At 35.7% G+C, this 16,290-nt stretch overlaps 1 protein-coding gene across 1 annotated transcript in view; it reads left to right on the plus strand.

Annotated features, from left to right (window-relative positions):
* Positions 1-1,184: 1,184 nt before the first annotated feature.
* Positions 1,185-16,290, plus strand: part of LOC131978137 (inactive N-acetylated-alpha-linked acidic dipeptidase-like protein 2) — a 787,053-nt gene continuing 771,947 nt past the window's right edge. The window contains exon 1 of the mRNA XM_059341659.1: positions 1,185-1,954. Coding sequence (XP_059197642.1) covers positions 1,809-1,954 — 146 coding nt within the window. The 5' untranslated portion in view covers positions 1,185-1,808. The remainder of the gene's footprint in view (positions 1,955-16,290) is intronic.

Consider the following 16,290-nt stretch of genomic DNA (forward strand, 5'->3'; position numbering starts at 1 on the left):
AATGTAACTAAGTACATTTACTCAAGTACTGTAATGCAATTTTGAGGTACTTATACTTTACTTGAGTATTTCCACATTTGTAACTTTATGCTTCTATTCCACTTTAGTTACTTTTCAGGTTGAAATTTAACAAAAAACATGATCAATTTAAAGTGATTACGCATGTTTACAAATTCAACCATATAAAGTATATTAAGAAGTTAAAACGAGCCCTACTTTGACAGCAGTAAAACGCTGCTTACATAAATGCATCAATAATAATAATAATGTAATAATATATTTAAAATATATAAAACAATCTGAGTGGGTCCATTCTGCATAACGAGTACTTTTACTTTTAATACTTTACATTTTGATGCTGATACTTTTGTATTTTTACATATGTAAGTTTTGAATGCAGGACTTTTACTTGTGGAGTCACTTCATTAGGACTTTTACTTAAGTTTTTAAATTGTGTTGTTTTTTTGTGTTTGTTTTTTTTCCCCTGTAAAGCCAGAAGACTCTAAGACTCTATCCTGTAAACTTTGTTCAAGTTTGTTTAAAAGTCAGTCGATTTTCAAAATGCTTCTTTCAGTGTTAGGGTTAGGATTTCCTAATTGTTGGGGTAGTCGATCAGCATCTCTCTTTGAGATATAAGAAAATAAATAAAAAAGGCACCAGCTGCAAGCTGTGGGCCCAGGGTGTAGACAGTATCAGTCTACATCAGGGGTCTCAAACTCAAATTACCTGGGGGCCGCTGGAGGCAGTATCAAAATGACCAAAAGAAGACACAAAATTACTAGAAAAAAAGACACAAAACGACCAAAAAACCCCCACAGAGTTATAAAAAAGACACAAAATGACACAAAAATGACACAAAAGGACCAAAAAAAGACACAAAATTACTAAAAAAAGAAACAAAATTATTTAATAAAGACACAAAATTACCAGAAAAGACACAAAAACATTAAAAAAGACACACAATTATTAAAAAAGACACAAAACTATTAAAAAAGATAAAATTACCAAAAAAGACACACAATTATTAAAAAAGAACACAAAATTAACAAAACAAGTAATTAAAGGGACCTTCCACAACAAGTGCCATTCATATAAGACTCACATTAAACTTTCATATCAAAGTAGGGGCCACAAAATATCGCCACAAGCCAAAATAATGTCTGTAATCACTGTTTTTTAATTCATTGCATCTTGTTAGCATATCAGGGTTTTTTTAATATATGAAATCATAGAAAAAAATACCAACGACAAGAAGTTCTCCTTCTGAATTGTAGCATAACATGGAAATTCTAAAGCTTGGCAAAAGTACCTCAAATGCATACTTAAATACATTGCTTGAGTAAATGTACTCACACTGGTTACCTTCCATCACTGCAGTTCAGTGTTTTACAGCCTCAGACAATGCTCCTATTCATATATTTTTGGGCAGGTATTGTGAATCACTTTCCAACCTTCCCAAGGCTCCAAATGCTCCAAAATCCTTTTGACAAAGGCATTTGTAGCATCAAAGACATCTCTGACAAAATAAACCCACAAAGAATGTTTTATCAGAGCACCAAAGAGGGTTAGTGTAGTTTTTCACAGGGTTAACCGTTTCCAAATTGTTGGGCTAGTAGATTGGAAGTGAAGGGCGTGCTCCTGGGCGAGAGAGGGGAGAGTGGATGAGAGAGCGGCCCTAATGCGGCATCTCATTACAACCTCTGTCAGGATCCCTCTATTCTACCATCAGCTCCCCTTAACTTGGTAAGAGCCCAACTGTCGTTTCGAGTGAGTGTGCCGCCAAGGAGGCATTTACAAATAAATGAAAAATGTCACATTTGATTTCACTCCTCTCGGACTGCGGCGCCTCAGCTTTGTCACAAACTGTCTTTGTTGTTCTGGTCTCTCGCAGGTCCCGCTCCCGGTCGCTGTGGATAGGTTGTGGCAGGTTCAGGCCCTCTGCGTCTCTCCCAGGGTAAGCCCGCAGACAATGACCTTCCCTTAATGTTGTTGAAACTGATTCCGCCTTTTTTCCCTCCTGTTCTGCCTGTCCTTGAATGGCATGCGAGCGAGCAGGAAGTTGGAGCTGGTTTGCGATGACGGGGAAATAAAGAGCTGGTAAAATGGCGTGGCATGTCGTTTAGAGAGAGTCAGCATGGTATCGTCTTTAACCCTTGGCTTTGTGGTTCGCCTGGGATGCCCTCGCTATTGCTGCCGCCGCCACAAAGGCAGGGAATTAAAGACACACTGCACCTTTTTGATCTCCAGTGTTTGCTGATATGATTTCATTCTGTGATTTTGGGAAGAAATGTCGCTTTGCCTTTCAGTGTTTCGGGACTGAAATCTTTGGATATTTATGCATTTTCTTTGCAGCGATGTATGCCGGCTTTTAAAAATTACTGTAAGATATTATCGCTTCGCGTGATAATTTCTGTTATTATATGCTCATACTGACAATAATATGATTTACCATCATTACCACCGTAGCAGCATTAATCAAATTAAAGCTTTAAGGTTTGTTTTTGATACGTGAAATGCGAAAATGTTCCGCTAAATACTACGAAAATGTGAGAATATTCCGTTAAAATAAACGCAGTAGCCCTTTCGAAGCAATACTTTCATCGGACAGATATAACAGGATTTCAAATTTGTATACAATGCACAATATTTGTATCCTGTGGGTCTTTCAAACTACTTAAAATATGTAAATTTCCCTTTTATCACAATCATTCATTTGACTGTGCTGTCCACTGAAGCCATTTTAGATCCCACCTCATAGTATTCGCATTATTTATCGCTTTTCTACCTTCAAAACTGTTTCCTAATCGCTTTAAGGCATGTTTAATCTCGTGGACTGAATTCCAGTGTATTTACGAGGATTTTGCTTCAGCTCCATGACACTAACAGTAATTTAAGAAACATGCCAGTTCTGTTTGCTTCACTATATAAGCTATATATATATATATATCCCATAATACCAAGCACAGCCTTCAGTCTCAATCCTAACAACACATCCTCACCAGCTGCTGCTAAATGCACCTGCATAATATCGACATCAAATGCTGGCACCCATTTAAAAGCTCCACTGTTGGATATAAGGCGCTCTATATGTGATTGTGTGATGTTTTCAATGGCAAGTTAGAAGGATCCATTATCCAGCAGCGCGACGGACCTTCTGAACCAGCCAAATGCGTGTTGTGATGATGAAAATCACCACGAGAAATGTCTTTTTCATTAAGGATTACCTTCCATCACTCTGCTAATGCAGTCACTTCAAAGAAAAGACCTGCACACTGCAACCACTTCAGATATCACCTCACATCCTCGACACTTTACAATATGTATATGTATGTATGCTTTCATAAGTTGTTAAAAGACTTCACTTCTTACAATTCTCACGCGTCTTTGAGCAATTATTGGAAAAAAGTGTGTTGGAGAGAAAACGCTTGTACTCACCTGCTGCTGCCCTTAACCATATCAGCCCATCAACTGGTGTATGCTCCATAAGGGCACTCAGTGAAGTACCATTTGTAGCTTGTAGCGGGGTTTTTTTTATGGAGTACAAATGCCCCATGCAGGCTTTTTGGAATGGGCTGTTAAGCCTCTTTAGTAACAGTGTGAGTGTGTGTGTAGTGGGTGGGATGTTGTAAGGAGGGGGGGGGGGGGGACGGCCGGCCTGTAAGAAGATCCTGAAGGCAGGACGCCCCTGCAGTTTAAAAGCTGTTAATGATGCATGTCGCTCACTGAGGAATCAGTGGACCAAAGCCAGCAGGTTTCTTAGACTAAGTGTCTGTGTGTGTCTATGTGTCTGTGTGTGTGTGTGTGTGTGTGTGTGTGTGTGTGTTACATGAAGATTTTATATTTTTACATTTAAACTCTGTGTTTGCTACAGTTTTTCAAAAGTTTTGTACTATTCCTTGATTTATGGTAATTAAAAGTGTTTACTATGGCGATATGCATTTTTTTATTTTACGCCCTATATCTCATGCAATTTGAATTTGTGTTTTACGGGAATTTCTACAAACATATTTAGTCATAAGACGTCAGACAGTATTGCAAAAAGGAAGAAATATTAAGAAAAATGGACTTAAATGCATCTTAATGAGGTGCACAAGCAACACTGTAAAAAAAACAGTTTAATTTACAGTAAAATACCGGCAGCTGTGGCTGCAGAGCTTCACTGTAAAAATTACAGTGAGTGGGTTTTCTACTGTAAATTTAAATGTAAATAGATAATTCAGACTGAAAAGTCCCTTTAATTTAAGGGTAATTGTGTCCTTGTATGGAATTTGTCCATTAATTTTACATTTTGACAATTTAATATTTTTACATTTAAAAATATTACTCTGTGTTTGCTTCAGTTTTTCAAAAGTTTTGTACTATTCCTTGATTTATGGTAATTAAAACTGTTTACTACGGTTTTTTTATTTTACGCCCTATATCTCATGCAATTTGACAGTTTTTTACTGGAATTTCTACAAACATTTTTTACAGTCAAGAGTTCTAAGTGTAAAAGTAGTTTCACTTTAAACTGTGCATACCAATATTAACCATCATATGTAACATTTATCCCGTGTTACTGTTTTATCCTTCTTATTATTAGCAGAAGATCCTGAAGGCAGGATGCCCCTGCAGTTTAAAAGCTGTTAATGATGCATGTCGCTCACTGAGGAATCAGTGGACCAAAGCCAGCAGGTTTCTTAGATGAAGCGTCTGTGTGTGTCTATGCGTGTGTGTGTGTGTGAGAGAGAGTGAGAGTGAGAGTGAGAGGGACACCTGTTGTGCTCTCTGAAGCTGACCTTACATCAGGCATTGAGGAAGAATAACAAGAAGTAATGCCATGTGTTGAATAGAAGCGGCTGGTGCCAGTCACAGAAGCCAGAACAACAGCTTTGCTTTTTCAAAAACGCTGCTAAGTGATTTTAGAAAACAGCAAGTTGATAGTAATCGTATAAATCCACTCTAGATGCTGACAGCCTGACATTCTGTAGCGCTAGATTTGCCAGTCTGGTGTACTGGCTTTAACCCTCTGGAGTCACCAAAAGCTCCAAAGAATGACTCCTTCATCACATCCAGACTAGAAAACAAAGCAGCGTGGAGCCCTACTGTACATTTACCTCTAAAGTTCAGGCTGTACACTCCATGAGGCCAGTTTCAGTATGATGATGATATACCAAGTAAACCTGGAGATAAGGTCAAATATATTTTGTATAAAATGATAGAACTGGATGTAACCCTCTTATATGTTATATTTGCAACCTTTGTTCACATTTAAAATTCTTTATTGAGCATGAATTTGTTTTAAAGTTGGACTAAAGGACACAAAATGACCAAAAAAGACACAAAATGACTAAAAAAAGACACAAAATGGCCTAAAAAAGACACAAAAAGATACAAAATGACAAAAAAAAGACACAAAATGACAAAAAAAGACACAAAATGACCAAAAAAAGACACAAAATAACTAAAAAAAGACACAAATGACCAAAAAAGACACAAAATGACTTACAAAGACACGAAAAGGATTCAAAAATGGAAAAAATAGCCCAAGACTCCACAGAGTTAACCGGTTTGATTGATTGAATTTACAATGCATATATATATTTTGATGTGCATTCAGTTGCTGCACATCTGGAGCCCAGATGGACAAATTTGCTTTACAATAATTAAATACAATCAATTTCAGAGACATACTTTATTTTCCCAACTGGCATGTGGCTCCAATGAGCACAATGGTGCGATGATATCCCTTCCACAAGCTTTAAAATGTAACTGCAGTGTTCACTGTCTTATTTCCATTGTTTTGTGTTGAAAACAGCCATTGTGGTTGTTAGCCATTCAATAGCCATATAAAGCCTTCCAGTTGAGTGTGTTGACCTGTGGCAGGCTGTGTTGGTTAATGTATAGCAGCTTGAATGCATCGCACAATCATCATATACTAAATTTCTCCGATCTATGTTATTGGGGTAGGATCAGTTTCGTCTATGTGACCATGTGTTAGAGGTATGAATGCTCAGATATCTTGTGTATTTTACTTAAATACCTCCTAGACTTCAGAAAACATCCAAAACACACTTTTAGGAAAAGTAATGTTCTAAAAGGCTTGTCATTTATATTATTTAAACTGAGTTATTTGCATTATAAAGACCCAAATGCCCTGGTGGCTCCAATGTTTATATCATACCTAATTATTATGTTATACACCGGCCCAACCCAAGTTCTAACAAATCAGAGAGTTACACCAAGGATATTAGGAGAGTCATCCCAGGGTACTTAAGTTCCACTCGTTGGTTTCCACAGTCTGTAGCCGACCACACAAACCAGCCTTTTATTGGAGCCTGTTGAATAACTCTATCAGAGCAGTGAGGGGTTAAATCCCAGCCTTGAGGGCTCTTGTTAAGGTTGTGATGAGGCCGGGCTGATGTAGGTTTATGGTCAATGTTGAGATTATGGGTTCAAAGGTGAGGCTGGAAACATGCAGCAACATTATCGCAATTAAATCCATTCATATTACATCCCTCTGTACTTAATTGTTTTCTCGAGTAAGAAAAAATAACCTTGCAATGCAGAAACAGTAAAAATCTTATAATAGAGCTCAGTGGGAATGTAATTTTAACCCCATATGGCCTCTAGCAGTGCAGGCATCTGTGCTATTAGACCGCAAATCATGAAAAATATGGTGGGTTAGAAGGTAGTGGAATAGGAGATATAAAGATATCGGAAAGCGTGACATGAGGTCTCAGAGTCCTGCCATGTGATTGCCACATCATTGGAACACTCGATGTAACCTTTCTGAATGTATAGGTCAGTTGTGATTCCATCAATGCCTTTCCTGGCAAATATCTCTAGTTATTTAGTTATAAGACGTCACACAATATTCCAAAAAGGAAGAAATATTAAGGGGGCCACAGGATTAAAAAATGGACTTAAATGCATCTTAATGAGGTGCACAAGCAACACTGTAAAAAAAATCTATTTAATTTATGGTAAAATACTGGCATACTGTGTATGTATGTATATATATATATATATATATATATATATACATACATACACAGCTATATATATATATATATATATATATATATATACACTTCAACATGTAACTGTCGGGAAATTATTATGTATGTCCCTTGTGGGAACCTTTACAATCTTGCATGTGTCCCTTGTGGGAACCTTTACATTATACACATTATACATGACGTACTGGATAGTCCCATTGACACAAGTATGGGACTTCTTTCTTTTTTCAGTTGTATACAATAGATTATTAGCCGTGTAGGAAATGCAAACAAACTGTTAAACTTTCCAGGCTTTGAAAAAGGAAAGAATGGGCATCCCCATACACACAGGTACACACATACACATTCTCCTCATACAGTTCCAAGAAAACTGGCATGTTGTATTAATTGTCTATAAATTAAAACAGAATGCATCAAAGTCGGTGTACTTTTACAAAAGGTTTGTATATTTTGTACAGTTTTCATTTGATGGCATTCTGTTTTATTTACTTCTTAGACAACACCACATTTTTTATGAGAATCTGGGTTGTGCCACTTATTTTGACATGCCATCAACATAGCCAATACTACCAGTAATAGAAGTATACAGGAGTTTTGCATCTGAACTACTACACTGTGAACAACTGTTTTGTAAATTAACAGTAAAATACTGGCAGCAGGGTTGCCACCATTCTACTGTTAATTTTACAGTTCCTCTTCTGCTATTTACTTTACAGTATGTTATGTATGTGATAAAACCACATAGTGAATTACAGTACAATCCTGCTTTTCATTGATTTGCACAGTAGACTAAAACACAGTATTGTGCTAAAGCTAGTTGCAATATTGTTGCAGTATACAATGCAGTCATTTTCGGTAAATTGAGCATATTACTGTCTGAAAGCCAATTACTATGAATTAAGTGCTGTCTTCACTGTAACTGAATGAGTATACTGAATGAGTAAAATACAGCCATTAAAAATGTGGACAAGAAGAGACTTAGAAAATATCATGTATATATATATATATATATATATATATATCTCATGTATATATTTCATATATTTTATGGGAAACGGCAAGCTACCTACAGATATTGCCCAGAATGCATTGTTTTCTACAGTATAATACCTTTTTAATGGAAAACAGTATGTAACTGTCACAATTTGGCTGTTTTCTTACAGCAATCTGTTGTAGTGTACCATTCAACATACATGTCAGACTACAGTTGCACAGCCTCAGACTGTGTACTGCTTCATTAAACAAGTCTTAGTCAAGGGTCACAACTTGTTTACTGTCAGCTCTTAACTGTAAATGACATATAAATATGAGGATCACATCTAAAACACATTAAACATGGAACTAGAACTGCGGCACAATGAAATCATAGAGCCGCACAGTACGTCATTGTCAGCATTGTCATCTTAAGTAATGATGAAGGCAGATTTGGTAAAAGACATGGCTGATGGATATCACCAAGAACAGGACAACATGCTTAGTGTCCTTAATGTTGACAAAGACCTTGGTCATTTGTGTGTGTGTGTGTGTGTGTGTGTGTGTGTGTGTGTGTGTGTGTGTGTGTGTGTGTGTGTGAATGATGAGTTCTATTCACTCAAGGTGACTTTTGAGGAGTCATCCATTTCTCCAGCCATTGTCTCCCATTACTTGCTCCAATGCACCACTTAAGCCACACACACACACACACACACACACACACACACACAGAAGCAATCATGGCCAGTTATCCAACTTTAAAGTATACTTCAACCTACATAGTGGACAGAATACATAGAAGGTTTAGAATGTTAAAGGGTTTTAGACTGAGAACGATGCCCCCCCCAAGTTGTTTTCTATTTACTGTTTGAAAAAAGTTGTTTCTCAAACTGATTTAACAAAAAATGTCTGATATCATACAGATATCATCTTACAAGACCTACAAAAGAGAAATTTCCATTTATATTAAGCATATGATTAATCTAATGACAGGGTTGTTTTACAAAGTGGCACCTGGTCTTCTGTCTGCTCCCAGAGTGCATGTTATGACTGACCCTACTGTGAACTCCACTTTCACAAAAGTGATGGGAATATTATCATAATATCTTATTGCATATTGATGGTGGTCTGTGCTGCCGAGTCAACAGCATATATACTTTTTTCTCTGATATTTGCAAAATCAAATCAGCTTTATTCATAGAACCCTTTCAAACAGCCATAGCTGATACAAAGTGCTGTACATGGCAGGACAGACCAACAATAAAAACAGAGAACAAATAAAAACAACAGAAACAGAGCAAGTCTCATGCTGCGTAAAAAACAGTAAATAAAAGTGGGTTTTAAAATCCTCCCTCTAGGGGAAGCAAGTACAGGGAGAAAAGCAAAGGTCCTAAAATTGAACCCTGTGGGACGCCATATAAGAGCCGAGCGGAGCGGTGGAGGATTCACTAGCCCAAAGAACCAACACACATAGTCCTGTCCGCTAAGTATGGTCCTAAACCATATTTACCTGTTTTGTACTTTGCACTCAATGTCTATTCACATGCATATTGTATTGTTTTTTTAGTCTGTTACAGTTACTGAGAAACAATTGTGTAAATTATTATTAATTATTACGGAAGGTTATAATAGTTTTGGATTTTTCATCAGTTTTAGTTTTAATTTCGTTAGTTTTAGTTAGTTTTTACAGTGAGTTTGCTATTTTTAATTCTTTTTTAATTTTTTGGGAAAATGCTTTGTTTTAGTTTAGTTTTTATTAGTTTTAGTGTTAGTTTTAGTTTTTTTGTAATGGGGTATTTGTTGGGTGCGAGATTAAAAAAAGTCACAATAAATGTTGCCTTTATTTCCTTTGTCTGATCCATCTCAGCCCCAATAAGTTTATTAAGTCATAAAACCAAATACATGAAATAGATTTCAAATCAACCAAAAAGGTTTACGCATGAAAAAAGTTGACAAAGACGAAAACGAAGGACATTTTCACTATAATTTTAGTTAGTTTTGTAACCACAAAATACAGTTTCAGTTTTTTAAAAAACTCTCTTTTATTTTTATTTCAGTTAACAAAAATGTTTTTTCAATTATAGTTTTCGTTATTTTGTTAGTTTTCGTTAACTATAATAACCTTAATTGATATGTCTCAAAAGTAACCTTATGAATACTACATATATGGAGAAAGCATTGGTATTGTCAGCAGGTTAAGTGATTCAAACATTTTAAAGATATAACTTTTGACTCAGATTCAGCTTGTATGTTTACAACACGTTGTTCTGTGAAAGACCATCTAACCTACAAAAAAGATAAAAACAGAAAAAAAAGGTCTTGTTTTGAAAGCAATAAGAACCATCACTGCCAAGAAGGACTTGTAAACTCGAATGGAAAGGTAACAAATGGAGTTTAAGATGCCCTTTAACTATTCTGACTTACTCCACTGATTTAATACTTTGGGGAGTTCTAACCCACAGTCTGGTTGCAGCCACAGCAAAAACCCTGTCACCTATCAGGCTTAACCTGGACCTTTAAAGTCCCAGAGGCCCCTGATTAATGGACCTTGAGGATCTAATGGTTCTGCACGGAGACAGATTTACTACACACCCATATAGTGTTCTTCTGCACCTGGATGTGAGATGATATTTTCTTCGCTTGAGGCAACAGTTTCACTATGTTGCACAACACTACTTTGACACAAAGGGCCACATCGATTGTTTTGGTGTCAGCCTGAAGCTGCAGCTCCCATCTCTACAATCCTCAGACTTATCAAATGTATAGTCGTCATATTGTAGCCTGTGACAACAGCTCCGAAATATATGAAAGCTGTCGGCATTGCTGTTGAATCATTCTGAGCGGCAGACTTTAGATATAGAATGTGTAGAATTACACATTTGTTCGTTTTTTTTAGCTATGGTACTGCAATCTGCAGCACAGATTTTTTTAATTTTTAAAAAATACAAAACAAACTAAAAGTATCAATTCAAACTTAACCCTCTGGAGTCTCCAAAAGCGCCAAATCATGACTTCTTCATGACGTCCAGACGAGAAAACAAAGCAGCGTGGAGCCCTACTGTAAATTTACCTCTAAAGTTCAGGCTGTAAACTCCATGAGTTCTAACTCTATGATGATATACCAATATGATGATAAACCATGATAGTGTTTTGAAAGTAAAAAAAGATTCAAAATCACATTTTATGTTGGACTAAAGGACTAAAGACACAAAATGACCAAAAAGAGACACAAAATGACTAAAACGACAAAAAAAGATATAAAATTACAAAAAAAAGACACAAAATGACCAAAAAAGACACAAAAAGACATAAAATGACAAAAAATACACAACAAAAAGACATAAAATGACTAAAAAAAAGACACAAAATGACCAAAAAAGACACAAAATTACTAAAAGAGAAACAAATGGGGAGACAAAATGACCAAAAAAACCCCACAGAAGACACAAAATGACCAAAAAAAGACACAAAATGACTAAAAAAAGACACAAAATGACCAAAACTGTTACACATAAGACACAAATAAAATACGGTTATTATAAGGTCATATAGTTGAGGTTGTGCTGAAAAAAATATACCAACATGGCATTTAAACATTTTAAGGTGGTGTATACGGGGAGGATGAAAAGGATTCAAAAATGGACTAAATAGCCCAATAAGACTCCATAGAGTTAAACAAACAGACTTTGAGTTGTGAAAACGCCCTACTGTTTTTGTTATATATTTTGTGCCATTGTCCAGAGGTTTTCTGCCATTTTTTTTTAAACATCGGGAATTTGTAACTTCTCAATCTGCACAAATCAGAAATGAGACAGAACCTTGAAAATCTGCATGTGGCCTTTGTTGATCCATCCATATCTGTCAGAAGGACAAACTAATGTCGTTTAAGTGTTTTTGTGTTTGTATGATTGTATGATTCATAATCCTGTTTTAATTGAACTAGAATAAATTGTTCAAGGGATATCATTTTTTTTCTTTTTTACTTTATCTATGTTCTTGAGAGGTTTTTCTGGTCTTTGGTATTTATATAAAATCACATATGTTGCTACAATTGCCCCTGCCCATGATATATTATTGTTTCAATCTATATTGTGACTTGAACATTAATTGTAAAACATTTGATTATTATTAAAAAGTAGGACACAGATACAAGTTTCTGACATAAAAATGATAACCAAACAGATGAAGAGGTTCTTGAGTAATTACCATACAGTCTATGGTAATTACTTCAAAATCAAAAACTGTTACAATTGCCTGTTTTCCCCTACAGTCACCTTTTATTTAACATGACAATTTTGTACTATTCCTTGATTTATGGTAATTAAAAGTGTTTACTACAGTGATTTGTTTCACGCCCTATGTCTCATGCAATTTGTGTTTTACTGGAATGCGGTACACAAGCATTTTTTACAGTCAGGAGTTCTAAGTGTAAAAGTAGTCTTAGTTTATTTAGAAAGTGCTACAATAAATTAATTTCAACATTTTACACATTAGTTTGTCATTTGAAGTTGTTCACATTTTATCTGATAGTTATAGTGCAAATAATGCATTTTTGCAATCATTGTAATTTCTGAACATTGGTTTATTTTTTGTGTTAACATTTATATTCAACACATGCCACTACAACCCTGAGGAAGCCTTTTTTCTGCGGGTATTGTGTAGTCATCTCCGGGTCGCACTGGCAAAGCAATTTCCCTCGCTACAATTGCCGAAATTGTCAAGAAACCATTCTTTGTCACCATGTATGACAAGCTACAACATATCGATGCAGTAATCTCCCTCACAAAAGGTTAGCTTTGCATTATAATTGCCGCTGACATTTCCCACTTAAATTGCACACAGGGGCGAGTCATGCAGGTGGGATCAGCAGTGTGCAGTCTGGCAGCGTCCCTTTCTCTGTGTCCCTCGTCTCCCTTTACCTTCTGTCAGTCCATGAAAAAGATTTATTCGGTGGGTCGAACTGGTACGTGTCTCAAAAAGGTGTTTGGATATGTTGAAAAACTGATTTTTTTAAAGCAGTTTATGATGATTTTCATCTCAACACACACTGTAAAAAAAATTGGTAACGCTTTATATTAAGGTCCTTGTAATAACCATTAATTAACAAGTAATAAGGCCCTTGTAAGTCCTTACAAGATGCTTATTAACATTACTGTGTGTTTATAAGCCTATATAAGTGTTAATAATGGCATTATAATACAGCTTATAGCAGGCATAAGAGATTTATAATAAGAACATTAATAAAAGCCTCATGAGTATCTTATAAATCTTCATAATAGCATCACAAACACCCATGACCCACCCATTATGTCTTTGCCACGCCTTTATGAATCTTTTGTTTGCTTATTGATATTAAAATATACTTTATTGCTCATCTATTATAAGTTAACTATGCACTTGTTAACAGTTAACTATGCTTTTTGCAGCTAAAGGGATCTAAAGCGAGAACAATGCCTTATTACTTGTTAATTAATGGTTATTACAAGGACCTTGACATAAAGCGTTACCAAAAATTCTGTTGCTTTTACAGAAAAAAAAATGTCAGCTGTGGTTACCAGAATAATTCTTAAAAAAATACAGTACAAATGTAAACAACATTACAGAACAACTTGTAAATGTTACTTGTATTCAGTGTACAAGAAATAATAACTAAATGTTTATTTACTTGTATTCAATGCACAAAGCAAAATCTGCATGTAAATTTTGCATGAATAATTAGTATAAAAGCATCATCCTGTTAAATTAGCAGTAAAGGACGGTATAATCTACAACTTTAAAATGTTTGGTAACGCTTTATATTAAGGTCCTTGTAATAACCATTAATTAACAAGTAATAAGGCCCTTGTAAGTCCTTACAAGATGCTTATTAACATTATTGTGTGTTTATAAGCTTATATAAGTGTTAATAATGGCATTACAAACACCCATGACCCACCCATTATGTCTTTGCCATGCCTTTATTAATCTTATTTTGTTTGCTTATTGATATTAAAATATACTTTATTGCTCATCTATTATAAGTTAACTATGAGTTAACTATGCTTTTTGCAACTACCGGATCTAAAGTGAGAACAATGCCTTATTACTTGTTAATTAATGGTTATTAAGGACCTTATTATAAAGTGTTTCTACAGTTTTAGGATGTACAATTTACAAGTTGTTCTGTAAAGATGTTGACATATGTACTGTATTTTTTACGGAAATATTCTGGTGACAGCTGCCATTTTTTTTCTGTAAAAACAAGGGGACATTTTTACAGTGCATCATCCTCTTGTGACATTTTTGTGTCCGTTTTGGTGGATTTGTCCACCTCATGCATATCAGTCAAACGCTTGTTGGGCTTCCTCAACGCTCTTCCCTTTCTTTGCTCTGTTTCTCTATCTTTTCCTATCAATTTCTCACTCTCCTACTCGGTCTGTTCTCGACCTTATCGCATCCTACAATGACACATAACTCAGCAGCACACCTGCGATCCGTGACAGCTGAGCCCCTGGCCTGGTGCGCTGCTGTCACTCAGCTAGCTAACTGCCATTAAACAGCATGACCCTGCCGCCCCATTAGGCTTGAGTCAGATGGGAGTGTCAAACCATTCCCCCATGCGCCTCACTGTTGGTGTTGCAGTGCAGATGCGGTCTTGGTAGGATTAAACCAACAAGACCAAGAGGCTTCCCAGTTAACATTGACACTGACCCAGCTCTTCAGAGAGCATCTTCTCTCCCACCACACGATAATTCTAGGCAAGGCAAGTTTATTTGTATAGCACAATTCAACACAAGGTAATTCAAAGTGCTTTACATACACATTAACCCTTTGATGCACAACATGGGTCCAAAATTACCCTCATTCATTCCCCATGTTATTTAATGTTTACTGTGTGTTTCTGTGCTCTATCTTTTGATATCAACTTATTTTATGATTGAATATTTCAAGTATTCTTTACATATCTTGTTTTTGAAAACAACAGATCATTATTTCCATTTTTCCTCTCATACTTTATGAAGAAAAAAAAGGTTCTGTATTATTACATGGCTAACTACTTGGCTAAGTAGCCTGCTAAGCTAACTACTTAGCCAAGAAGTTAGCTTAGTAGTTTGCTTAACAAGCTACTTAGCTAACTACTTAGCAAAGAAGTTAACTAAGTAGTTAGCTTAGCGACGTACTTAGCTAGAAAATGGATATGTGCCATTTTTGACCCATGTTGTGCATTAGAACAGTAGTGATCACAAAAAGGGATTTTAATAAAATATGAATAAAGGAAAACGTAAAATTAGGATGTATGATGATCAAAAACAAACTAATTGAGGAAAACCTGGAATACTGAATGACGAAAATAATTAATTGCAAAGATATAGAACATAAAACCTCTGTCACTGGGTCACTTTAGACCCATGTTGTGCATCAAAGGGTTAAAACAGCAAGACACAATTGAAAACAGTAAAAACAGTCAATTAAAACAGGGAAATAGAAATAAAAATATAAATAAGATAAAATAAGATACAGCAGGATAAGAAAAGAGATAAAATAATAAAAGCACAAGTCAAACATTGCACTGCAAAAAATTAAAAGTTGGGTGAACTCAAAATTTCAAGGCAACAAACTTCGATAAAATTTTAAGTTAGACAATTAAACTAAATATTTTAGTTCTGAATTCAGATTTTTGAACTTATAATTTTACATTGTAATAACTTTTAATCCTTACTTTTGCTAACTTCTGCAACGTGCTGAATTGGCACAATTGTAACGCCGCTATGAAATGTCAGCTAATGTTGCAATTAGCAATTTTGAGTTAGCATTGATACGCTAATGGCTACTCTACGCAGTGCCAACTCGGAAAGTTGGCTTTCCCGCATTACACAACAAAGAAATAAGAGTTAGCAGAACTATTGTCCCTTGTTGTGAACCCCAACTTAAAGATATAAATAACAACAACTCACAAACTTGTTTTTGAGCAGACAACTGGCTTCCTTTGTTGTGCTAACTTACATTATTGTCCTAAATGTCAATAATTTATATTTCCAAGTTTTACCAACTAAAATCACTGTTTTAGGCCAAAAAATACAAGTTGGCTTTTTTGCAGTGTAGTTAAAAGTAGGGGTAGAGTAGTAGTAGTAGTAGAGTAGAGCAGATAAGTGTTAAAGTTAAGAGATACGCTGCAGTAAACAATAGTGTTTTTAGTCCTGATTTAAAGGAGCTGAGTGTTTGGGCAGACCTCAGATCTACAGGTAGTTTGTTCCACAGGTGAGGAGTATAATAACTAAAAGCTGCCTCACCCCGCTTAGTTCTTGTTCTTGGGACACGCAGCAAGCCAGTTCCAGAT

The sequence above is a fragment of the Centropristis striata genome, chromosome 9 (genome assembly GCF_030273125.1).
Source record: "Centropristis striata isolate RG_2023a ecotype Rhode Island chromosome 9, C.striata_1.0, whole genome shotgun sequence".
In the NCBI taxonomy this organism is placed as follows: domain Eukaryota; kingdom Metazoa; phylum Chordata; class Actinopteri; order Perciformes; family Serranidae; genus Centropristis; species Centropristis striata.